Here is a 27,104-nt window from a genome sequence, read left to right on the forward strand (position 1 = left end):
GATGCAAAAACTTTCACCTACACATAAAGTTAATTTCAACAAAGCTTAAGTCCTGGCTAAGAAATTGGTACCTGGCTAAGAATTTCTTAAGAGGGGCTGGGGATATGGCCTAGTGGCAAGAGTGCTTGACTCATATACATGAGGCCCTGGGTTCGATTCCCCAGCACCACATATACACAAAATGGCCAGAAGGGGCGCTGTGGCTCAAGTGGCAGAGTGCTAGCCTTGAGCAAGAAGAAGCCAGGGACAGTGCTCAGGCCCTGAGTCCAAGCCCCAGGACTGGCCAAAAAAAAAAAAAAAAAAAAAAAAAGAATTTCTTAAGAAAAAAATATGGATATAAAGTAATAAGCCATAAAACTTGTTAATAAGCTATGACTTCCTTAGGAAAAGACACGTGGTAATATGGTGATATGATTTAATAAAGCTGTGAAAATTAAACTAGTTAATCATGTCCCACTGTCTTTTTTATATCTTACTGTCAGAGTAGCATGGGCGAAAACTGCAACAACTGCGAACAGCTATTTCAGTGATGTTAAAATCTCATACATGTCATAAAACAAAGTTCATTTACTATTAGCAAGAGACACTTTAGTGGTAAAAGAGAAATGTAAAAAGGTTTGTTTTCCTCAGATTGTAATAACCTAACAAGCTAAACAATGTGCTGTACCTTTCCCACAGAACAGCAGATTTCTCAGTAAGTACAACTTCATGCATTATAACATAAGTTTTTATTGCAACTTCAAAGAAATCAAAAGTATTACAAATTCTAATTCCCGCTGTGTTAGTGGAAAAATAAAACCGAAACTAGTTTGCATCAATATTAAAAGTTTTATTAAAATTCAAATCTTTTTTGTAAAAATAGAAGTTTATCATCAAAAACAACTATTAACTAACTAATCGTCTTAAATATTTACCTGGGGGATGGGAATATGGCCTAGTGGCAAGAGTACTTGCCTCATATACATGAAGCCCTGGGTTCGATTCCCCAGCACCACATATATAGAAAATGGCTAGAAGTGGCGCTGTGGCTCAAGTGGCAGAGGCAGAGTGCTAGCCTTGAGCAAAAAGAAGCCAGGGACAGTGCTCAAGCCCTGAGTCCAAGCCCAGGACTGGAAAAAAAATATATAGATACATACATACACACATACATACATACATATATACATACTTACATGGGTCAGTGAATTAAATTTGTCATATAATTTAAATTTTTGTCATATTTGCTGGGAATGTGGCTTAGTGGGAATGAGCTTGCCTAGTATGCATGAAGCTCTGGGTTCAATTCCTCAGCACCACATAAACAGAAAAGGCCAGGGCTGGGGATATGGCCTAGTGGCAAGAGAGCTTGCCTCGTATACATGAGGCCCTGGGTTCGATTCCCCAGCACCACATATACAGAAAACGGCCAGAAGTGGCGCTGTGGCTCAAGTGGCAGAGTGCTAGCCTTGAGCAAAAAGGAAGCCAAGGACAGTGCTCAGGCCCTGAGTCCAAGGCCCAGGACTGGCCAAAAAAAAAAAAAGAAAAGGCCAGAAGCGGCGCCAGGGCTCAAGCACTGGAATGCTAGCTTTGAGTAAAAGAAGCTCAGGGACAGTGCCCCAGGGCTGCCTATCAATCAATAAAGATTCTTCTTGATTTGAGCATTGAAAAATAAGCTCTACTAATTAAATAAAATAAACAACACTTTAAAAACTTCTAATTTTTAATTTCACTAAAATACCTTTGTTAAAATATTATGCTTACCTGGAGTTAGGTATCTAGACCCAAAACACTGCCACTCTTGTTGAACTATAAAATACTGTCAACACCCCTAGTAAACAAAAATTTGCTATAACTGAATCCATCAAAGAATGCAAAGGATACACAGAGGAAGTAACTTTTGTGTTCTATCTTGACGGGTAAAAGGCAGGCCTTCACACAGCCATGATTTATGTTTATGTGTGTATGAGGACATGTTAGATGAACACACAAAGATGTAACAGAAAGGAAGATGGCATTATGTGCCAAGACTCATCTAGGTCATCATGGATTTTCTGAGGAGCAGGAGATGCTAATTGTTTCCACAGGCATTTCTGAAAGGATTCATGTATCGGTTTTTACACAGACACAGTCTGCAAGTCTAAAAACGCTACTCCTTTATCACTTAAACACTATTACTGGGAATAAAATAGGTACCAACACTTTCCTGAAACTCTATCAAATGAAATATATTAAGAAAACAAAAGAAGCTGGATGCTGGTTGCTCAGGCCTATAATCCTAGCTACTTGTTTTGCAAGGCTGAGATTTGAATATCAATTTGAAGCCAGGTAGTGTAGACAAATCCCAAGAACCTCTTGGATCTCTAATAAACCAGCAAAAAGCCCGAAGTAGAAGCGAATAAACTAAATTAAGTTTCCAGAGGGAAGCAACCAGCTCATATCATTAAGTTAGGAGAAAGATGAAGGAGGTAACAGTTTCTGTTCTACCCCTGAGTAAATTACTGATTATACTCAACTTTCCAAGAATGGTTGTGAAATTCAATAATTGTCCTTCCACTTTTAAGGCTAAATAGTTCATGTGCTCACCTAACTTCCACAAGGTCATTTGGCTTGTAGCTAGGATGAAGAAAGAACCAAACTTTCTTGACAAAATGGTTAATGCTGGGTTCTCTACGGGACCCTCGGACATACACCATCCACTTATGGGTTGATTGGTCATTTTCTTCCCTCTTATCTGGAGGTATATACCTGGAAGTAAAAAACAAAGAAACGTGAATTCTTTTTCTAGTAGCTAATCATTGTATTTTTAATTCCTAAAACTTTTTGTTGTTGCTCTAAGGAGCATTCCCTTAAACTCTGTTTTATTTTTTTGGCTACTGGTGTGAAATTTAAAAAATAAATAAAATTGGTTTTTATATTTTTATGCCTGGGTTAGAGAGCCTCTAGGGAGCCTCTAGTTTGGGGGCTTTGGGGAGCGTTTTCAGACTTAAGGGAGCCAGAACTTGGACCTTCTGGCACCTAACTACTGCTACCAAGAAGATTGCACTTGATTCTCCCATGCCACAAAAGCCCAAACAAGCCATAAGTTCCCCACCACAAGAAAACTGGCATGTAAAATCCTTTATTTAAAGAGCCTGAGCTTACTTCAATGTCTGAGCTCTCTTACTGAGGTTCTGGAGGGAAACACAAACCTGGCCTTTTCTATATTCATCTATGTCTATGACTGTCTTAGTAAAGCCCTTCTTCAGTTATATTCTTGTCCAGTTGTAGCACTTTGCTCTTTCCTATAAGAGAACTAGCCTATGAATTTAATAAACCTTTTTGGTATTTTCCTGAGAATATCAACAGACCAATTTGAGGAGAAATAACATATTTACAATATTCAACTCCTTATGCATACAGATAGCATACTGCTATAATTTTTTAGTTCCTTTTTTTTTTTTTTTTTTTTTTTTTTTTTGCCAGTCCCGGGGCGTGAACTCAGGGCCTGAGCACTATCCCTGGCTTCTTTTTCCTCAAGACTAGCACTGTGCCACTTGAGCCACAGCCCCACCTCTGGCCGTTTTCTATATACGTGGTGCTGGGGAATTGAACCAAGGGCTTCATGTATAAGAGGCAAACACTCTTTGCCACTAGGCCATATTGCCAGCCTTTAGTTCTTTCTTATGTCTTTAATTGACTTTTGTATGGCTTCATGAAGGGACAGAATGCCTTTTGCTTGACTTACCAAGTATATTTTTGCTGCTAAAGTAAATGTTAACCAACTGATCTATTAATTTATATTTTGGTGCTAATATTGGAGCTTGAACTCCAAGCTTTGTGCTTGGCATGACTTTTTCACTCACAGCTGAAGGACTACCACTTGAGCCCCACCTCCAGTTCCTACAAATATACCTTTTAAAGTACTTTATTTTTAAGGTGGGTGCTGGTGGCCCATGCCTGCAATCCTAGCTACTCAGAAGGCTGAGATCTGAAGATCCCAAGCTTGGGCAGGAAGAAGGAAGCCCATGAGATTCTTATTTCCAATTAACCAGCAAAAAGCCAGGAGTGGCTCAAATGGTAGAGCTCCAGTCTTGAGAAAAGAAGCTCAAGGACAGTGGTGAGGCTCTGAGTTCAAGCCCCAGGACTGTCACAATAACAATCATTTTGTAAAATATGCATATTACATAATAACTGACTTAGTATTTTGATTAAATTCACCCAATTACTTTGTTTTTAAAATGTTAGGTCTGAGGTTTGAACTCAGGGCCTGGACTCTGTCCCTTAGCTTTTCTGCGCTCAAGACTGGAGCTCTACCACATGAGCTACTTCTGGCCTTTTGTGGTTACTGAGATAAGAGTTTCCTTCCTGGACTTTCCTGCCTAGACTGGCGAGGGTATCAGCCTGAATATATAGGATCATAGGCATAAACCATCAACGTTGAGCTTCAAGTAGTTTTTCTTCTAAACCAAAGTATGGCAAACACATTAAGGAAGGATCTAAAGACATTAAGGAAGCTAGACTCAGTAAACCAAAAACTTGGAAAACAGCTGCCTCCTACTGTAATTTCTACAATGATAAATGAGCACATATTCACAAGTATCCATGTACATGGAGGGTTACAAATGAGATCTTATCTACTTTGTTCCCTTGTGCTAATCACTGGTAAGATTCAAAAGGACCTAAAATTAGATTTTGATATCAAAGATACAGGACACAGAAATGAGGGTCTTTTCCCCTTCAACAAAGCAAAATAAAAAAGAAGCTAATCACACTTAAACTCCTCCATTTTCAACAGAAAAAAAACCACTGGGTTCCCCAAAAGAATTTTATTTCAGCTTTGCTGGTGCCAAACACAAATAAAAAGCTGATACTGAGATTGACTGTAGACATGGAGGGGGAAAAAAAAAACCTAATGAGTACTAGGCCCCATTAGCTCACGCCTATAATCCACTACTCATGAGGCTGAGATCTGAGGCTGAGATTGAAGGATTAGCTAGGCTGAAACTCCCCAGAGACTCTTATCGCCAATTAACCTAGAAGTGGTACAGTGGCTCAAAGTGGTACAATGCTAGCCTTGAGTAAAAGAACTGAAGGACAATGCCCAGGCCCTGAGTTCAAGCCCCACAAACAACAAAAAACAAACCAAAAACCCACAAGAGATTATTATTACTATAGTGCCTCTCCAACAACATTTTAAAGTGAGTATCTATGGATAGTTGTGAATACAGCACAAAATAGAAGGCACAGTAAGGAAGAAGCCTCTAAATTGTCATTCTAATTCTGTCTATTAAGAAGATTGCTGGGGCTGGGAATATGGCCTAGTGGCAAGAGTGCTTGCCCCGTATACATGAAGCTTTGGGTTCGATTCCCCAGAACCACATATACAGAAAATGGCCACAAGCAGCGCTGTGACTCAAGTGGCAGAGTGCTAGCCTTGAGCAAAAAGAAGCCAGGGACAGTGCTCAGGCCCTGAGTCCAAGGCCCGGGACTGGCAAAATAAAAAATAAAAAAAAGAAGATTGCAGGGCTGGGAATATGACCTAGAGGTAGAGTACTTGCCTCTTATACATAAAGCCCTGGATTCCATTCCTCAGCACCACATATATGGAAAAGGCCAGATGTGGGGCTGTGGCTCAAGAGGTAGAGCGCTAGTCTTGAGCAAAAAGAAGCCAGGGACAGAGTGTGTGTGTGTGTCTGTCTTTCTGTGAGGGCGTACTGGGCCTGATACTCAAGAGTTTAGTGCTGCCCCGAAGCCATTTGCTCAAGGCTAACATTCTAGCACTTGAGCCAAAGCTTCACTTCTGGCTATTTTGGTGCTTAATCAGCATAAGAATCTTACAGATTTTCCTGCCTGGGCTGGTCTTAAACCTTGATCCTCAGATCTCAGATTCTTGAGCCACACCTACTCCTGGCTTCATCATTTACTTTTGAAACAAATGAGAGCTTGGGGTAAAAAATTTTGAGAATGTTCTACTGTATTACCACAGTAAAGGAATAGTAATGCCAACATATTACTAAGAATGAGTCTGAAAATGGGATAATCCAACTATACTCACTTAGACACATTACCAACAACTATTGTTTTCTTCACAAAAAGGCGTGAAGTCTCATCTCCTGTGAGATCAGTATTCCGCTGCTCTGTTTTATGGGAGCCAGTAATATTGGAAATGTCCTAAAAAAACAACAAAAGATCACAGTTAATATTCACTGCTATTTTATATAATTATATAATATATAATTTTATATTTTAATATAATAGGACAGAAGCTAAACTACTATAAAAGCTACAAATGGAAAATTCAGTGTGTTGTAGTACTTCTTAAAACATGAAAACATTTACTGTAAATATTGAACTAATTTATTAAAAAAAAAAAAAGAATATAGTGACAGACTGTCAAGTTTCCAATCCTTCTCCTTCTAAGTGCTACCATAGAGTCTTGGGTAGTTATTCACTGCTACAATTTCCTCAAACGATATTTGTTGATAGTATCTACTTTATGATTAGTTGTAGTTCTTAGTAAAGTGCCAGGGACATACTCAATGTTTTGTTGGGGTTTTTTTTTGCCAGTCCTGGGCTTTGGACTCAGGGCCTGATCATTGTCCCTGTCTTCTTTTTGCTCACGACTAGTACTCTGCCACTTGAGCCACAGTGCCACTTCTGGCCATTTTCTATATATGTGATGCTGGAGAATCGAACCCAGGGCTTTATGTATGGGAGGCAAGCACTCTACCACTAGGCCATATTCCCAGCACCAACAGGAATGTCTATTAGAGACTTACCTCAGCAAATTTTTTTTTTTTTTGGCTAGTCCTGGGGCTTGGACTAAGGGCCCGAGCACTGTCCCTGGCTTCTTTTTGCTCAAGGCTAGCACTCTGCCACTTGCCACAGCGCCACTTCCGGCTTTTTTTTTATATATGTGGTGCTGGGGAATTGAACCCAGGGCTTCATGCATATGAGTCCAGCACTCTTATCGCTAAGCCACATTCCCAGCCCCTTCATTGAACTTTTGAAGGAGTCCTAGGAAATAACCTGTTTTCCTTTGGAGTGAGAAATTAGGTCTTAATAAAGTTAATTATATTTGCTTTAAAAGGATTAGGACTGAGAAGCCCATATTTTTCAAATTTTAGGGTTCAGGGCTCCAGTATGTAGTACAACTTCTTTATGTCATTATGTAGATATGACAGAAACTTAGGAGTTGGCATTTCAGTGACCTTGATAAAATTCTTTCCACTGTCAGGTTTAATCTCTCAAGTAACTCTTAAACACTTTACTCTGTGAAGCTATTTAAGGGGATACAGTAGTCGTTGGAGAAAATTGGACCAATAATAAATGGAATTGAAGGACATGCAATAATGTATGGTCCTGTTAGCTTATTGTTTAAAAAAAAATTAAATTAAAATCCTCAGCACCACATAAACAGAAACCAACCAAACAAACAAACAAACAAAAAAGACAGAAGTGGCTCAAGTGATAAGAATGGGTACAAAGCTAGCCTTGAGCACAAAAGGAAAAAAAGAAGCCAGGGACAGTGCTCAAGCCCTGAGTTCAAGCCCCAGGACTGGCCAAAAAGAAAAAAGCTCAATGAACAACCCAGACATAAAAGCTAGCTTTCTCCTGTGGTTCCCTGCCCTCCATCCAACACTATATACCCTTCCAGTATTTCGGCTTGGTCTCTGCTCCATGTTGTTTGAGAGTCTTTCATCCATATCCATATTGCTGTTATTATCTTTGTCAGACAGGAAGTCATTGTGTTGAGATAGAGAATCACTTTCTGAATGATTAGCTGATGGTGTTTCTGATCTCTGATTGGTAGGAGATGATGACCTAGATGGTGATTCCAAAAACTTCTTGATAGCAGGATGATTAAAAACCATTGTGTCACATGTCTTTGATCCCTAGGGAAAAAAAAAAAGAAAGTAAACTTTTAATAGTCACCAGAAGTAGGCAAAAAATTGATCTCTAAAAATCTGCACCTTTAAGGGCTGGGAATATGGCCTAGTGGTAAAGTGCTTGCCTCGTACACATGAAGCCCTGGGTTTGATTCCTCAGCACCACATATATACAAAAAGCCAGAAGTGGAGCTGTTGCTCAAGTGGTAGAACACTACCCTTGAGCATAAAATCTCAGGGACAGTACCTAGGCCCTGGGTTCAAGCTCTGGGACAGGCATAAAAAAATAAGACTTCTGAGGAGCTGAAAATGGTGGCACAGGCCTATAATCCCAGCAATTGACAGGCAGAAGCAAAAAGATCATGAGTTCAAAACCAGTATAGGTTACACAGAGAACTGTCCATATAAGAAAAACAAAAACAACTAAAACTGGAGGACGGGGGGAGGGAGTCTTGAATTTGGACTGGTAATCAGGTAATATTAGGGAACTATTTCCTTGGGCCTTAAGATTACAAAGAAGAATTATATACTTTCCGCATCTAAGGTTATGATACTTGGAATTTTCCTTCAAATGTTTTACAGAAAAATAAGGACAAATAGGGGAAAGTGTGGGCTGGGAATATGGCCTAGTGGTAGTGTTTGCCTCACATACATGAAGCCCTGGTTCGATTCCTCATAACCAAATACACAGAAAAAGCCAGAAGTGGTGCTATGGCTCAAGTGGTAGAGCACTAGCTTTGAGCAAAAAGAAGCCAGGTTCAGTGCCCAGGCCTGACCAAAAAAAAAAAAAAAAAAAAGGAAAATGTTAAAACTACTGAATCTGTATGGTGCTTATTCTCCTCTGTATATTTAAAAATTGTCATAAAGAATGTGAGGAGGGCTGGGAATGTGGCTTAGTGATAGAGTATTTGCCTAGCATGCATGAAGCCCCGGGTTCAATTCCTCAGTACCATAGAAAAAGCCAGAAATGGTGCTATGACTCAAGTGGCAGCGTACTAGCCTTGAACAAAAAAAGAAGCACAGGGACTGGCAAAAAAAAACAAAAAACCTCATACCTGAATTCAAGACCTCATACAGGCAAGGGTGGGGGTGAGGGTGATAAAAACTTTATTCAAGATTATTAACAAGGAAGAGAAGGGTTAACTAAAAGATACAGTAGAATATAATGATAAATAAATGTATGTACTTCCCAAAAAGGTAGACTGGGCTTACAAAATTCTGAAAGGTAGGCATTCCACGCTGACATAACTTGCCCTTGCCTATACAACAATTGTGGTAGGCAAGTGACTTAAGGAATTCTTACCTCAGAAACTTTTAGAAGACCTGCAGAAGCATAGTAGTTTGCTACAATGCAGGCACGAAGTTTATCCATCATCCTTCTTGCTTCAATCAATCGCTAAAAACAGGTGTTTACATGTTATTTTTATAACACAGCAAATACATACAACTCACAAAACAAGACAGGCAAATAAGTAAAACATAACTTCGGTAATAATCAAAGAAAAAGCAAACATTTCTTACCAAATGATTGGTAAAGATTTAAGAAATGACCAAAATATAGTGATATAAGATATACTGAATATTAATATGTATATGTATGAAAATATTGAGAATATCCACAAACATGCTGTCCACAATAGCAAAGAAGGATTATCTTTGGGGATAAGGCTTCAAATAACAATTTTTCTTTATAAATTTTACAACCATTTTTCTGTGTGCTGGTTCTGGGGCTGGAATTCAGAGCCTGACCACTATCCGTGAACTTCTGTGCTCAAGGTTAGTGCTCTACCACTTGAGCCAGCTCCATTCCTGGATTTTTGGTGGTTAACTGTGAAACTCTTTTCTCACAGACTTTCCTGTCTGGGCTGGCTTCGAACCACTATCGTTAAATCTTAGCCTCCTGAGAAGCTAGAATTGTAGGCTTGAGCCACCAATGCCTGGGGATTTTTTTTAACTAGTGGTTGTTTTTTTTTGTTTTTTGTTTTGTTTTTTGCTGGATTTCATGGTTTAGGCCTACAATCCCATTATTCTAGAGGCTGGTAGGAGAACCAGAACTTTGTGGCTGGCATACTGAGATACTATGTCATTTTAAAACATACCTGTAATCCTAGCTACCTATCAGGCTGAGAATAGAATTGCTGGGTGCTGGTGGCTCATGCCTATAATTCTATTCAGGAGGCTGAGATCTGAGAATCAAGGTTCAAATCTAGCTCAGGCATAAAAGCCCCTGAAACTCTTACTTCCAATGAACCACTGCAATGCCAGAAGCAGAGCTGTGGCTCAAATGGCAGAGAGCACTCTTGAGCAAAAAATTTCAGACACACTGTGATTTTGTTTGTGGTCTTTTGGATAGATACCCAAAAGTGGGGCTGCTGGGTCATAGGGGAGTTCTATATTTAGCCTTCTGAGGAATCTCCATACTGCTTGCCAGAGTGGCTGAACCAGTTTACATTCCTACCAACAATGAAGTAGGGTTCCCTTTCGGCCACATCCCCTCCAACAATTGTTATTGTTAGTTTTCTTGATATATGACATTCTTACTGGGGTGAGATGGAATCTCAATGTTGTTTTGATTTGCATTTCTTTTATGGCCAGTGATGTAGAGCATTTTTTCATATGTCTTTTGGCCATTCTCATTTCCTCATCAGAGAAGTCTCTTTGTAAGTCTTTAGCCCACTTGATGAGGGGGCTATTGGTTCTCTGCGATTTTGTCTGGAACCAACCCAGATGCCCCTCAGTAGACGAATGGATCAGGAAAATGTGGTACATATACACAATGGAATTTTATGCCTCTATCAGAAAGAATGACATTGTCCCATTTGTAAGGAAATGGAAGGACTTGGAAAAAATACTAAGTGAAGTGAGCCAGACCCAAAGAAACATGGACTCTATGGTCTCCCTTATTGGGAATAATTAGTACAGGTTTAGGCAAGTCATAGCAGAGCATCACAAGGCCCAATAGCTATACCCTTATGAACACCTAAGATGATGCTACGTGAAATGAACTCCATGTTATGGAGACAAATGTTATATCACAGTTGTAACTACTTTCAACATCCCATGTGTATCTGCAGCTTCTATTATTGATGATGTTCTTGTATCACCTTCCTGTGGTTGTACCTACACTATCTCTGTAATCTTATCTGAATATACTAGAAACCGTGTATACTGGTATTGGAACTAGGAAATTGAAAGGGAATACCAAAATTGAGAGACACAGGGTAAAAAAAGACAAACAACTACAAAAGCAATACTTGCAAAACTGTTTGGTGTAAGTGAACTGAACACCTCAGGGGGGGAAAGGGGAAGGGGGAAGGGGGAGGGGGGTATGAGGGACAAGGTAACAAACAGTACAAGAAATGTATCCAATGCTTAATGTATGAAACTGTAACCTCTCTGTACATCAGTTTGATAATAAAAATTTGAAAAAAAAAATAAAAATTTCAGACACAGCAACCATGCCCTGAGTTCAAGCTCCAGGGCTAGCACACACAAAAAATTTAAAAAAAAATCATCATATACTTTTCCCCCAGAGATTTGTTTTTTGTCCCCAATGCATTATCATTCATTCATACCTGATCAATGACTTCAATTTCATGTTCTTTATTTTTCATTTCAAGAGCAAACTGTTCCTTGATAATAGTCTCAATCTTCTGGACAGCAGCATCCCGAGCTACATAAGAAACATAAAATATGCCCAAGCCTAATTCAGTAGTTGTCTTGAGTTGGTCAACAAGCAACAGCAACAACAACAAAGCACTAAAAAGGACTAATGCATAAATGTGTAACATTCCTGTCAAAAATGCTGGGTCTACTCACAATGAAACATCAGAAATAAACCAAATCAAGACATTCTACAAAAATAGTTGGTCCATATCATTCAAATAGTCAAGTCAACAAAGACCATGAGTTTGAGGAAACTGAAGAGATATGACAACCAAATTCCCAATGTTCCCTGAATAAATTCTGAAGAGGAAAAATAGTTGTAGAATACATGCCTCGAAGTGGCGCTGTGGCTCAAAGTGGTACAGCACTAGTCTTGAGCTGAAGAGCTCAGAAACAGCGCCCAGGCCCAGAGTTCAAGCTCCACAACCAAAAAAAAAAAAAAGCCTGGAACCACTGATAAAACATGAATAAGAACCACAAATTGTCACATAATGTAACAATATTAAAATGTCTTGGTTTTGATCATTGTACTGTGATTATATAAAGGAACATCCTTAAGAAATATGTCTAAACTAGGTGCTGGTGGCTCACGCCTATAATCCCAGCTACTCAAGAAGACAAGATCTAGGGATCACAGTTCAAAGCCAGCACAGGTAGAAACGTCCAAGAAACTCTTACCTTCAATTAAGCACCAAAAAAGCTGGAAGTAGAGCTGTGACTCAAGTGGTGGAGCACAAGCCTTCAGCAAAAAAGCTCAAAGGCAGTGCCCATGCCCTGAGTTCAAGCCCTAGAACTGGCAATTTTTTTTAAAAAAAGTACCTAATTTCTTCCCAAATAAATCTAGTTTGCATGTTAAATGTCCCCTATATACCAGGTGCTAAATAAAAGCTTGGTCTTCAGCTGACGAAATCAACGGAGGTAGTGGAAACTCTAAGAGATGTGGCCTACTTGAAGGAGATAGCTCACAGAGGATTTACCTATGAAGGGCATGTATTTTTTCCCTAACTCCATGGCTAGTCTGCTGGCTCTCCAAGCTCTGGTTCCTGGCTGCCATGAAGTGAACAGCTTCCTTTGTTACACTAGTATACATTCTACCCACGTTGGCACCAACGTAATGGAGCCATAACTTGGACTGAAACTATAAATCAAAATAATTATTTCCTCAGCCAAGTGCTGGTGGCTCTTGTCTATACTCCTAAGATACTACTAGAGAGATTGAGATCTGAGGATCACAGTTCAAAGCCAGCCTGGCAGGAAAGTCCACAAGACTTTGTTGTTTCTTAAACTTCTGCCAGTCCTGAGGCTTGAACTCTGGGCCTGAGGACTATACCTGAGCTCCTTTTGCTTAAAGCTAGTACTCTACCACTTGAGCCACAGCACCACTTCCAGTCTTTTCTCTGATTTAACTGGAGATAAGATTATCACAGACTTTCTTGCCCAGGCTGGCTGTGAATCGCCATCCTCAGATCTCAACTTCCAGAGTAGCTAGGATTACAGGTGTGAGCCACCAGCGCTTGCAAGACTATCTTGAATAAACCACTCAAAAACAAAATGCTGCTGTGACTCAAATAGTAGAGTGCGAGGCTTGAGCACAAAGAAGCTCAGAGACAGCACCTAGGCCATGAGTTCAAGCCCCACAACCGACAAAAAAAAAAAAAAAGTAAAGGCAAATGTCAACTACGAAATAATTTCCTATGGCAAGTCAATTCTTTTTTACTATTATTATTTTACAAAGGGGTTACAATCTATAAGGCTATGAAGTACAATTGGTCAATGTCATTCCTTCCTTCATTCTTCCCCAGCTTCCCCTTCAAGTGACAGAGTTCATTTTTTATATAATCTATTTTGGGCTAGTCAATTTATACCTGAATTCTCAATTGCTTTCTGTCGCTTATTTGGAAGGGCCACAGCTATATCTTCATAATCAGGGTCAGATTCCTTGATTGTTCGCTTGATTCCAGACATAGTGATGTTCAATTCTTTACTGTAAAACAATACATTAACAAATAAACAACATTATGCATATGGTAAACGCTATATAATATTGGAACATAAACGTTGATGTAGGTGCTGAGATCTGAGAATCCAGCTTCTAAGTTTACCTGGGAAGAAAAGTTCATGAGACTCTTATCTCCAATTAGTAAGCAAAAAGCCAGAAGTAGAGGTATAGTTCAAATAGCAGAGCATCAGCCTTGAGAAAAAAACCTAAGCAAGAGCGCAAAGCTTTGAGTTCAAGTTCCACTACTGGCACACACACATACACACAAAAGTAAGTTGTAAATAAAGAAAAATGGCTCCGTTTGGGGACACAAGCCTATAATCCTAGCTACTTGAGAGAGTAAGGTTCAAGACCAGCTCAGGCAAAAAAACAAGTTCTTAGCTTACTCCCTTTGCTCATGCCTGTAATCCTAGCTACTCAGGAAACTAGGATATAAGGATCACGGCCAATCCAGACAGGAAAGTCCATGGGACTCTTATCTCCAATTACCTACCAGAAAACTGTAAGTGGAACTGTGGCTCAAATGGTGGTGCACTAGCCTTGAGCTGAAGAACTCAGGGACAACGCCTAGACCCAGAGTTCAAGCCCCAGGACAAAAAAGGACTAGAGACTATCTCAACCATTATTTGGGGACATGGGCAGAATGCTTGATATCCTAGCTATAGGCAAGACAATGGCTGGGTGAGGGGTATGAGTCTCTCATCCCCAGCCAAAGAAGATGCATAAATAGAGGGAGCACAGCCTAGGGCAGAAGGAGCATGAAAGTGAAATCTTACCTTGAAAATCACTAGTAGAATAAGCACCTGCATAGCAAGCTTGTAGCTGAGTTCAATTCCCAGTATCACCAAAACAAAAGCCACCAAACAAATAAACCACATACAACTGTTAGTCCATCTTAGAGACATACAAGCACTTGATACAGGTGAGAGATTCATTATGGAATGATAACTATGTAAACCCTAAATGCAAGAGAACACTTTTTTTCTGTTATACTGTACAACATCACTATGTTCCATGCATTTGTAAATATCCTAGCAATTTATTAAATGTTAGTCCATAATCATGAGTCAAAGTGTGAACATAAATATTTTTGGAACACCCTAGAATCTAATTGCTATCTTTGTAAAATTAACAGTTTTTTAAAAAGGGTAGCCTTACATATGAAACTGTAACCCCTCTGTACATCACTTTGACAATAAATAACTATTAAAAAAAAGGCGGGGCAGCCTTGTTTCTTCTTTGGTCTATAATTAAACACTCAGAAAAATTCCTGGTGGTTATATAAGCCTTACTTCTTCTGAGTGCAGAAAGGTATAAAGAACCCTAGCTTCTACACAGATAAACCTCAAACCAGATGCCAATAAATTCCAACATCTAGACTTGTTCCTGCACCACAGTGCTTCCTCAGTGGCCACCCATCTTCTACAATTTGTGGAGCAAATTGTGGATTATCTGTAAAGCAGAGCCCAAGTCAAGCATCATTTTCACTTATCCATCTATAAAATTCATGGTGTGCATGGTCTGAACCACCTCCAGAGTAATTTAAAAAGTAACAGTGGATCCTTCCCTAGGAAGATGGAGGGTCCATGTATATCCTATATATGTATATAAATACACTATATATGTATATAAACAAGCTATGTAGTTTGTTCTATCCTTACTTCCAGGATAAAGCATAACTTCTGACTTTTCTAAAATAAGACTAGTAGGGAAGAAAAGAAAATCATAGTGGGAAGATAAGGAAGACCCACCAATGACTTAATTTGTACTGCCAAAGTCATTAATTTTTCATGCAGTCCTTGGGGGGGGGACAAAAAAATGTTTAAGGAGCTGGGCATCAATGTCTCATGCCTGTAACCCTAGCTACTCAGGAGGCTAAGATCTGAAGATTGCAGTTCGAAGCCAGCCTGGACAGGAAACTGTGTAAGACTCTTATCTCCAATAAACTACTAAATAAAATTTTAAAAAGCCGGAAGTGGTGCTTTGGCTCAAGTGGCAAAGCATTTGCTCTCAGGGACAGCACCCAGGCCCAGAGTCCAAGCCCCAGGACTGGCCCAAAAAAAAAAAAAAAAAATGCTTAAGGAACATTCTGTTCTGAACATTCTTAAATAATCCAGGTTTGCTGCTATCTAGCAAAACCAAATACTCAAGTACGCACATGCCACATTGAAGTAAATTCTAGCTAAAGCCAGGTACATCTGCTGAAGCATGCTCTCTCACAAATGACCCAGGGTTAAATTACATTCACGATTCTTCTTGAGTGACTTTTAGATTTATGAAAAGGGAATGTGAGCAGCTGTTAGAAATTGTCAATTCAACTTTGAAACAAAATGTCCTAATCCTCTTTAGGTTCTGAATGTGAGAGGGTGATATGAATTACATATTTTTTAAAAAATCTGTCACCTTCACAATCTCTGAGAACAGATTTTCTGTATTATTGAACCAAAACCAAATACATGAATACAAAATCAAATAAACAATTTTTCAGGGCTAAAATAAGACTACTACTGTACCTATTCCTCCAAATTAAAAGTTCTACCTCATCAAAACAGCCTTATTATAAAAAGCAAATATTGTTCATTTTTTGTTTTGTTTTTTGCCAGTCCTGAGTCTTGGACTCAGGGCCTGAGCACTCTCCCTGGCTTCTTTTTGCTCAAGGCTAGCACTCTACCACTTGAGACACAGCACCACTTCCTGCTTTTCTATATATGTGGTGCTGAGGAATCCATCCAGGGCTTCATGTATACAAGGCAAGCACTTTACCACCAGGCCATATTCCCAGCCCAATATTGTTCATTTAACACAGAAAATTCTTTCCACAGCCAACACATGAAAATGAAAGCTTTTAAGTAAACATATCAGCCCCATTCAAATGCCGTAAGCAGGTACAAGTTAACAAACGTTTAGGACCAAAATCATAATCTTTTAATGTTTTATACTTGGAACTAAATTCCAACACAAAAATAATCTTTCAAACTGTATAACTGAAAATATGAAAATTAATGATCAGGCATTGATGATTCACACCTGTAATCCTAGCTAAATATTTAGGAAGCTGAAATATGAGGATCGAGGTTCAATGCCAGCCCAGGCAGGAGAAAAGTCTATGAGATTCTCCAGTTAACTACCACAAAAACCCAGTAGTAGAGCTGTGGCTCAAATGGTAAGAGCACTAGCCTTGAGCAAAGAAGCTCAGAGACAGACAGCACTCAGGCCCTGAGTTCAAGCCCCGGGATCAGCACACACACACACACACACACACACACACACACACACACACACAAAATTACATAGAATCACAGGAAATTCTTATTAAAAGACCAGAGTTCACTGGGTGCTGGGCTCATGCCTGTAAAACTAGCTACTCATCTGAAAGTGGGACTATTGCTTAAGTGGTAGAACATTATAAAAAAGCTCAGGGACAGTGCCTAGGCCCCCAGATCAAGCCCAAGGTCCAGCATACACACACATACATACATACACACATACACACACACACACACACACACATCAACACAAATTTGTATATCTCACTGTGTATAAACTAGGTCTCAACTTAGAAACAAGACAATAACACTATAATCCCAACTCCAAAGACAAAGATAAGGAAGATTAAGGCTCAAGGTTGGTCAGGGCAAAAAAGTGAGACCCTCATTCTCAGTCAGTCAGTCAGTCAGGTGTAGTGATATACCTCTGGTTCCAACTACTTGGAATCCAATAGGAGGATGGAGGTATGAGGCTGGCCTAAGGCAAACCATGAGAAACTACCTGAAAAATATTTTTTTGCATTCACAGTGTACCTTGCGAATGAAACCATGCAAAAAAAACAAATTAGAAATGCTTAGGTAGTTAAATGTTTTCCTAGCCAGGTGCCAGTGGCTCATCCCTGTAATCCTAGCTACTCAGGAGGCTGAGGTCTGGGGATCACAGTTCAAAGCCAGCCTGGGCAGGAAAGTCCATGAGACAAGTGGTATAGCACTAGCCTTGAGCTAAAAAGAGCTCAAAGAAAAGGCCTAGGCCCTGAGTTCAAGCCCCATGACCACCCCCCCCACCCCAAAAAAAGAATACACAATGGGAGCCAGGTATTGGTGGCTCATACCTTTAATATTAGTTACTTAGGAGGCTGAGATTTGAGAATCATGGTTCAAAGTCAGGCAAGAAAGTCTGTGATCTTTTTTTTTTTTTTTGCCACTGCTGGGGCTTCAGCGCTGCCTAGGCACTCTTCCTGAGCGTCTTTTGGTCAAGGCTAGTGTTCTACCACTTGATACACCACCATTTCTGGCTTTAGTCTCATAGACTTTTCTGCCCCAGCTAGCTTTGAACTATGATCCTGAGATCTCAGCCTTCAGAGTAGCTAAGATTACAGGTATAAGCCACCAGCACTGGCTCTTCTTATCTTCAATTAAGCACCACAAAAAGTAGAAGTATGTACTCAAAAAGTGAAGCTGTGGGGGCTGGGGAGATAGCCTAGTGGCAAGAGTGCCTGCCTCAGATACACGAGGCCCTAGGTTCGATTCCCCAGCACCACATATACAGAAAAATGGCCAGAAGCGGCACTGTGGCTCAAGTGGCGGAGTGCTAGCCTTGAGTGGGAAGAAGCCAGGGACAGTGCTCAGGCCCTGAATCCAAGGCCCAGGACTGGCCAAAAAAAAAAAAAAAAAAAAGTGAAGCTGTGGCCGAAGCACACTAGACTTGAGCAAAACAAAAAACAAACAAAAAAAGACCCCAGAAGCTCAAGGACAGCACCCAGGTCCTGAGTTCAAGCTTCAGGAAAAAAAAAAAAAAACCCTCCACTCCCCCCAGAATAACAGGAGCTTATACACAGTAAGGACATAAAATGGTACAGCTGTTGTGGAATGTTTGGCAATTTCTCAAAAAGTTAAACACAGAATTACCATTCAATCTAGCAATCCCACCCCTAAACTATGTATCCAAGAGAAATGAAAACATGTCCATGCAAAAACATGTGTGCATGTTATGATTTGGCTCTTCTTTTCTTGGGGGGGGGGGCAGTACAGGGCTTGTGCTCTTGTTCAGCTTTCTTGCTCATTGCTGGCATTCTACTACCTTTGCTGGTTAATTGGAGATGGCTCTCAAAGATTTTTTTTCTGCCCAACATAGCTTGAATCCTCTTGGTGACTAGCTGGGATTACAGGTGTGAGCCATAAATGCTCAATTCATGTCTAAAATGTCCCAAAGGCTCACGTGTTGAAGGCTGATGGGATGCTGGGAGGTGGTGGAACCTTTTGGAGGTAAGATCTAGTAGAAATAAGTTATGTTATTCCAAGTAAGTGATTGAAGAGGATGCTGGATTCCTGAAGCCATATGATGACAACTTTCCTCTGTCACAGGCTCAAAAACTAGAGCCAAGTAACCATGAAACCTCTGAAACCATTAAGCCAAAATAAATCTTTCCTTCTTAAAAGTTGTTTATTTCATGTGTCTTGTCACAGCAAAGAACAGCTTACAGTGAATATATGCAACAGCATTATTTATAATGGAAAAGTACAAACAACCCAAACGTAATGGCAAAACAAAACGTGGTACACTCTTGCAAAAGTACTATGCAATATGCAATGAGAAATTCTTGTAACTTAGTGGTATATATACAAGACCTGAGCTTGATCCCTAGCATGCCTACATACATGAATACACATCCCAAACAACACAAAAACTTAGGTGAACAAGAAATAAGTGCTAACACACGCTATGATATGAATGAGCCCTGAAAACCACACTAAGTCAAAGAAGCCATCTGTAGTATAGTTCTGTTTATACAGAATGTCTACAAACAGGCAAGTGCACAGAAAGCAGATGCCAGGCGGTTAGGAGACTTGGGACTGACTGCTCATAGATAAGGGATTTATTTTGGAGGATAAGAAATGTCATAGACTGGAAAAAAAAAACTAAGAAGGAACTCAAAGCCAAGAGTTCAATCCTCAGGATGGCACACACACGCGCGCGCACACACACACACACGCACACATGCATGCACATACACACACTGCTGCATACACAGAAGGCCACAGCACAGTGAGAGCTCTGTCAGGAGGGGAAATGTCAGAAGAGGAAGTCACAGTGCAGCAAGATAGCAAGCTTAACCAATTCCAGCTAAAATGGCCAACTTTGTCATGTTTTAGAAAAACATACCACCATGTGAGTGCGTCGTCAGGGCGGTTCACAGGCCCTGAGGGGGCTGGACGTTTCCAGAACTCACACTGAGGTACACATGACAGTCATGGCCCCTCGCGTGTGCGCATCTTGTAGTCACGGAGCGCTGAGTGCGCTGGTCTCCAGAGGAGCTTGGAGAGGCCGTGGGGCGCCCGGGCTGCCGGGCTGAGCTCCCTTCCCTTGATGTAAGAAGCTTTATCTGCCTATCCCTTTGGGCCAAATAAATATCATTTGCGCTTAAAAAAAAAAAAAAAGAAATGTCATAGAATTAGTGATGACTGAACAACTCTGGGACTATTACTGAAAATACCTGAATTAAATGCTTCCAAAGTTAGGTAAGCTGGCTATCAATGGCTTACACTCATAATCCTAGGCACTCAGAAGGCTGAGATCTGAGATCCTGCTTCAAAGCCAGGCAGACAAATCCAAGAGACTTTTTTCTCCAATTAATTATCAAAAACCAGAAGTGAAGCCAAGTTCAAGCCCCAGGACCGGCATGCATACACGCATACACACATACACATACACACACACCTCACCACTGACAAATGAGCAAAATAATAAAATGCAGAACAAGTTAGGTATGGACAGCTCACGCCTGCAATCCTAGCTACTCAGGAGGCTGAGGTCTGAGGATTACGGATTTGAAGCCAGCTTAGGCAGAAAAGTCCATGAGATTGCCATCTCCAGTCAACCAGCCAAAAGCCAGAGGTAGAGCTATGTATGGCTCAAGTGGTAGAGCACTAGCTTTAGAAAAGCTCAAGGACAGACTCCAGGCCCTCAGTTCAAGACATGGGACCTGCCAAATAAAAAAAAGAAGGCAAAACAATCCCCAATGTATTTACAACTGTGAATAAATAACCATCCCTCTTCCCCATCACCTTTCTTTAAGCCGATTTAACAACTCCCCTCCACAGATCACTCTTCCATGAGCAGAATAAACCACCCTAACTAGGAAAACAAGTTCTCCTACCTTTGCAGCTTTGTAATCGTCAAAGTTCACATGCCTGAACATCTCAATCAACTTCCAATGCATTCAGATTTCATCTCAACCAGCTCACATCATTCTTCAAAAAACAAATTAAATTCCAACTCAACACATGAGGTGAACTCTAGTCTTCTAATAGTCTTTGTTCTTTTCAGCAGTGCTGGGGAACTGGAGCTTTGCTTATGATTAGCCAAGTACTCTACCACTGAACTGCACCTCACTCCTTTTTCCTACTCCTTTAAAGATATGAAAATGATGTCATGTTTACTGAAGAAAACTCTGCACTAACCTCAACGCTTCAATGGGAGGCAATGTAGAAAACAGACTGAAAGAGGGGCAAGACAAAAGGCTGTGAGACTAGCCAGTTTAAAGAAGAGACAACAAAGATTCAAATAAACATCTATGGTGTAATGGAAGAAAAGAAACAATCACTTCTCCCTTTCCCCCAGATTAGGGTCTGAAATCAGGGTGTTGTGCTTGTTAGGCAGGTGCTCTATCACTAAACCTCACTCCAACCCTTTTTTACACTGGTTATTTTTAGGGACTCACTTGCCCAGGCTGTACTTGCACTGACCCTCCTACGGTATGCATCATCAAATCTAGCTTTTGTTCTTTCTTCTCTTTTTCTTTTATTTCACTGTCTAGTTTTGCAGGTACTAGGGCTTCCATGTTTTTGCTTGGCTTTTTCACTCAAATCTAACACTCCACCACTTGAGCCACATCTTCACTTCTGGCTTTTGCTGGTTAACTGGAGATAAGAGTCTCATAGATTTGTATACCTAGGCTGGCTTCAAACCTCGACCCTCAGATCTCAGCTTCCTAAATCGCTAGAATTACAGGCACAAGCCACAGTGCCTGGCCAGATTTTTCTGTTGAGATGGGATCTCACAAATTCTTTTTCCCAGGCTAACCTGCAGCCACAAACTTTAATCTCTGTCTCCAGTATACCTGGGATGAGAGACATGTATCAATGTGCCCAGCTATTGACTGAGAAAAGGCATTGTGGACTTTTGGATCTGTCTGGCGTCAAACCATAATCCTGTGATCTCAGCCTCCTAAATATCTAGATTACAGGTGTAAACCACTGTACCTGGGCATAAAGCCTTTTTATTTGGTGGTACTGGTACCTGAACTCCAGGGCATCCACACTCATTGGGCAGATGCTCTACCACTTCAGCCACACCTCCAGCTCTGGACTCCATACTTGAAAAACTCTACCCTGAGGAAATAACTGTCAGAAAATGAGGTGTATCATATAGGGGCTGCATTCACAGATATACAACTTAAGTGTTAAGCTTTCTATTTCCTATAAATTTTATAATATAAAGTACTTATAGCAAACCAGAGTATGTAATGAGAAGACACCTAAAATTGTATGATAATTTTATGGGAAAAGTTCTGCATGTTATATGTCAAGCTGAATATTTTTAATATCTAAAGAACCTTTGACATTCATTTAGAAAAGATGGACACAGAACAACATAAATCCATACAAGACCAGCAGATGTGAAAATTATTCAAATATACCAATAATTAGGAAAATACACAATCTTTGGAAGACAGAACAAAAATATCTCAAATAGGAATACTAGCTGGACACCAGTGGCTCACACCTGTAATCATTGCAACTTAGGAGGCTGAGATCTGAGGATCAGGGTTCCAAGTCAGCCAGGGCAAGAAGAGTCCCTGCCAGACTCTGATCTCCAATTAACTAGTCTAAAAGTGGAAGTGGTGCTGTGATAAGAGTGCTAGCCTTGAGCACAAAGAGGCTCAGGGACAGCACCTAGGCCCTGAGTTCAAGTCCTATAACGGAAAAAAAACAACCACCCAAAAGAGTACTTTTTCCTAATTTATGTCTTCACTGCCTTACATGCTGTTCAACTATTTTAATGATTCCCACCTCCCATTTGTGAAACTGTAGACAGTACACCTCATAACCAAAACCAACAACCTGTTAAGTGCAACTGACTTTTTTTTTTGTATGGAGGCTTGAACTCTGGCTGGGTGCTGTCCTTGAGCTCTTCAGTTCAAGGCTACAGCTCTAACACTAGAGCCACAGCACCACTTCCTATTTTCTGGTGAATAATTGGAGATAAGAGTCTTTTCTGCCCAGGCTGTCTTAGAATAGAGATCCTCAGATCTCAGCCTCCAGGGTAGCTAGGATTACAGGTGGGAGCCACTGGCTTCAGAAGCCTTCTTGTCTAGAAGAGAGGAACCAGTCTCCCATTTCTCCTCAGACCTCCTGGTCTTCTTTTCTTTCTCTGCTGTTACTAGGTTCTGACCTTTTCTTTCTTTCTTTTTTGGTACTGGGGATCAAACCCAGGACATTGCACTTGATAGAAGAGTTTTTTGCCACTGAGCTACATCCCAGCCCTGGTACTAGGTTTTGAATTCAAGCCTCATGGTTGCTGGGATAGTGATTCACCACACTTAAGCCAGACCTCCTGCCAGATTTTTTCTTTCCAGTCCTGGGGCTTGAACTCAGGGCCTGGGCACTGTCCCTGAGCCTCTCTGTGCTCAAGGCTGGCACTCTACCACTTAAGCCACAGCACCACTTCCAGCTTTTCCTGTTTATGTGGTACTGAGGAACTGAACCCAGGGCTTCATGCATGCTAGGCAAACACTCTACCACTAAGCTACATTTCTAGCCCTCCTGCCAGATTTTTGCTGGTTATTTTAGGGATGGAAGTTTGAGGACTTTTCTACCTTTGAACTACAGTCCTCTGGATCTTAGTCTAGAGTATCTAGGAGTACACTATAGCTACCAGGCCCTGGCACCTTTGCCCAGTATTTTTCCTCTTCTAAACTTCCAAATATGAGTCCTGAACTCCATTTGCTTCTCTCCCTACACTTCTCCCCCTAAGTGACTTCTCATCTTCCCAAACATCCATTTGATAACTGTTCCCCAGCTTGTCTTTTTTGTGCTGGTACTGGCTCTAGAACTGTCTTGACCTCTTGCTTAGCCTTTTAGTTCAAGGCTAGCACCCTTATCTCTTAAGCAACACTTTCACTTCCAGCTTTTTGCTATTTAATTGGAGATAAGAGCCTCACAGATTTATCTGCTCCACATGGCTTAGAACTTTGATCCTCAGATCTGTCTCCTAAGTAGCTAGGATTACAGGAGGGAGTAACAGGTTTATTCCCCAAATTCTTATCTGTATCCCAGAGTTTCAGACTGGAACATCCAACTGCTTTTTCAACATACCAATTTCATAACTAATATGCACCTCAAATTCAATTTATCAAAAAAATAAAACATATTTTCTCTATTTCCAATTTCTCTCTTCCAGTCTCATCTCAGTAAATAGTATTACCATCTTACCTTCTCAGTTGTTCGAAAGTCAAAAAAGCAAGGATTCCTCACTTCATTCCTTTTCCCCTCACCAATCCATTTTCCAAGTTTTATTAATTCTACTTCCAAAATATTTTTTCATGCTTTTACTCTTTCACATCTCCAATGCCATGAGGCCAATCCAAAGCAAAGGAAAAGGCATTGTAAGTGATTCCTCAGCTCCACTCAAGATTTTTCCTCTATTTGGTAGTTCAATTGCACTATTAAAACTTGCAAAGACTTCTCATAAAAAATAAATTCTTGCTGGGTGCCAGAAACTCACGCCTATAATCCTAGCTACTTAGGAGGCTGAGAGCTGAGAATCCAGGTTGGAACCAGCCTGGGCAGGAAAAGTTTGTGAGGTTCTTATCTCTATTAATCACAGAAAAGCCACAAGCGGAGCTATGGCTCAAGTGGTGTATGCTAGCCCTGAGCAAAAAAGCTCAGGTAAGGCACCCAGACCCCGCAAAAGGCACAAAACACATAAAAATAAATAAGTAAATTCTTGGGCTGGAGGTGTGGGTCAAGTGTTGGGCTCTGGTGGCCCACACCAGTGTACTCAGTTACTCAAGAGGCCGAGATGCGGGCATCGCAGTTCAAAGCCAGCCAGCCAGGAAAGTCCCTAAGAAACTTATGTCCAATTAACCACTAAAAGCCGAAGTGGAGCAGTGGCTCAAGCGGTGGGGTGCCAGCCTGAGCTAAGGCTGAGAGAGTCCTGGACTTAAATTCAAAGTTCCAGTGCAGACAAACCCCACCCCTGCCCCAAGGAAAATGCTTGTATGAACATTTTTGAGCGACCGGTCAAGGCTGTAAGATACTGGTAATACTTTTCCTCCTTTTCGATTTTTTTTAAACATAAATCTGTGCATACTGGGACAGGGTGTTTATAGGCCACCAGAATCCTGCAAGGTGGCTATAAGGTGGCTACCACCCACTGGGGCGTCCCTGCGGACGCTAACCGTGGTCCGTCCCTCCCCCTCGGCATCGGAGGGCCGGCAAGGGTGGCGGCGGGTCTGGGGGCACCGAGGATTTCAAGTAAACACAACTTGCGGGTGCCGGGGACATTCTGCTCTCTTACCCCCTCCGCAGGCCGCCCCGGCGAGAGACCCGAAGCTCGGCCGCTGTGGCTGCAGGGACCGCCCCCCCCCCACTCCTCAGGACGCCAGGCCCCCCCTCAAAGGGCCCCGGACGCGCGTACCCAGAGCCCGCCTTCCCTCTTCCCAGGCCCGCGACCCTTTCTCCTACGGCCCCCGCCGCGGCCCGCTCCCGCCCCGGGCCCGCTCCAGCCCCCACCCGCTCCGCGAAGCCCGCGGTGGGGGAGGGGCGCGCACGTGCCCGCGCCGCCCCCGCCCAGACAAAGCCCGGGAGAGCGAGGCGCGCACCCGCCCGGTCCTTCCAACTCCCGGCGACACTCACCTCTCCCCAGTTTCCTGCACCGCGATCCCGCCGCGTACTGTGAGAAGGTACGGAGGGAGGAGGGAGCGGGCCAAGCCCGCAGAGATGCCCCGCCACGAGGTCCCGACGACCCTGCAGCCGCGGAAGCACACAGCGAAACGAATCCCGCCCGCCCCGCTCCGCCCCGCACGTCAGCAGCGAGGGCGGGAACTACGGCAACTGGGGCGCGCGCAGCCGGGGGCGGAGCTCGCCTGTGGGGGCGTGGCAATGGCAGTGTTGTGGGCGTGGCCACGGGCGGCAGGTCTCTGATCCTGGAGGCAGCTACTCCAGGCTCATCTGTTTGTCATCTCTTGTTTTCCTGACTGTTAGACTTGGATTTCAGGGGCTGGGCTTAGTGGTAGAGTGCTTGCCTAGCATGCAGGAAGCCCTGGGTTTGATTCCTCAGAACCACATATACAGAAAAAGGCAGAAGTGATACTGTGGCTCAAGTGGTAGAGTGCTAGCCTTGAGCACAGAGAGGCTCAGGGACAGAGCCCAGGTCCTGGGTTCAAGCCCCAGGACTGGCACACACACACACACACAATTAAACATAAAAGGATGGAATTATACTTTCAACCTAGTTTGGTAGACTCTTCATTTTCCCATTGTAGGTGAGCTTCCACATTAATAACAGTAATTATGATTTGTAGGTATGTGCATCCGTGAGTATCTCTGTGCTAATAGGGGCACGTTTTACAGTTGTGATGGCACAGGCCTGTAGTTACAGCTGCCTGGTAGCCTAAAGGGAGGTTCCCTTGAAGCCCAGCAAGGACAGTGAAATGAGATAAGGTCAGAGGTTAGGATGAGTGCATTGTGTTTCTTCGCTCTTGGGGTCTAACCCTGAGGCAATGGCATAGGATTATGTCTAACTGCCCAAGAAGCTAGAAGTAAACTTCTCCTGGCCAACCTTGGAAGGCATCTCCATTCTCAGAGATTCCCTACACTAAGCAGACAGTGTTATACAAAATGAGTCAGAGATAATGCTATTGGTTTCCACCACTTGGCAAATAGCATGCTGGGAATGCAGACTTCTCTCCATTCTCCTGCCAGACATACAGGAAGCATGACTGAGAGCCATAGATGGGCCAAATGGACAGTGTCAGGTCCAATTGATCCTAGGAAGCAGAGAGACCTGGTGTGGACTGATAGGAAGGGAAGGGATGGAAATATGGTTAAAACATAAAGAATAGGCAGAACTGAAGATGCCTGCAGAGCTGATGTGCTCTCATCAGATGGTAAGAGGAGCAGGGATAGAAGAGAGGTCATAAGAGATGAAACTCAAACTCTTAGATATCATTGAAGCAACACATCCCGAACAAACCAGCTAACCATCCACAGATGAAGGCAGATGACCAGGAGAGTTCAGGCATATACCAGCAGAGGCCAGTGAGAACCCAAATTGCAGCCCCAACCCTGCCTACAGATATAATACTCCATAATAGCCCCCCCCCACTTGCCACTGCCTCCCATAGGCCACCTTGAGAAGTCAAAGGGGAAAGGGGGAGGAGGGCTCTGATAGGACTGCAACCTTGAATTGTTACCCAGTATTTTATCCAATGGAAGTTTTAGACCAGAAGAGACTCAGGAAACTTTCACTGGCAAGTTGAAGCTTGGCCTCCTCTGAAATAGGAACGTTTGTATCATTTAAAGAAATCTTATATAGATTTT

The 27,104-nt window shown here is 41.9% G+C and overlaps 1 protein-coding gene across 2 annotated transcripts in view; it reads right to left on the bottom strand.

Annotated features, from left to right (window-relative positions):
- Positions 1-25,558, bottom strand: part of Yeats2 (YEATS domain containing 2) — an 89,226-nt gene extending 63,668 nt beyond the window's left edge. For both annotated transcript variants that reach the window (XM_048347026.1, XM_048347025.1), the window contains exons 1-7: positions 25,419-25,558; positions 13,379-13,497; positions 11,423-11,520; positions 9,151-9,243; positions 7,608-7,853; positions 6,014-6,129; positions 2,563-2,724 (exon numbers count right to left, since the gene is read on the bottom strand). In XM_048347026.1, the coding sequence (XP_048202983.1) occupies positions 2,563-2,724; positions 6,014-6,129; positions 7,608-7,853; positions 9,151-9,243; positions 11,423-11,520; positions 13,379-13,478 (815 nt within the window). In that variant the 5' untranslated portion in view covers positions 13,479-13,497; positions 25,419-25,558. The remainder of the gene's footprint in view (positions 1-2,562; positions 2,725-6,013; positions 6,130-7,607; positions 7,854-9,150; positions 9,244-11,422; positions 11,521-13,378; positions 13,498-25,418) is intronic.
- Between the last annotated feature and the right edge of the window lie 1,546 nt (positions 25,559-27,104).

Source organism: Perognathus longimembris, chromosome 5 (assembly GCF_023159225.1).
Source record: "Perognathus longimembris pacificus isolate PPM17 chromosome 5, ASM2315922v1, whole genome shotgun sequence".
Lineage (NCBI taxonomy): Eukaryota > Metazoa > Chordata > Mammalia > Rodentia > Heteromyidae > Perognathus > Perognathus longimembris.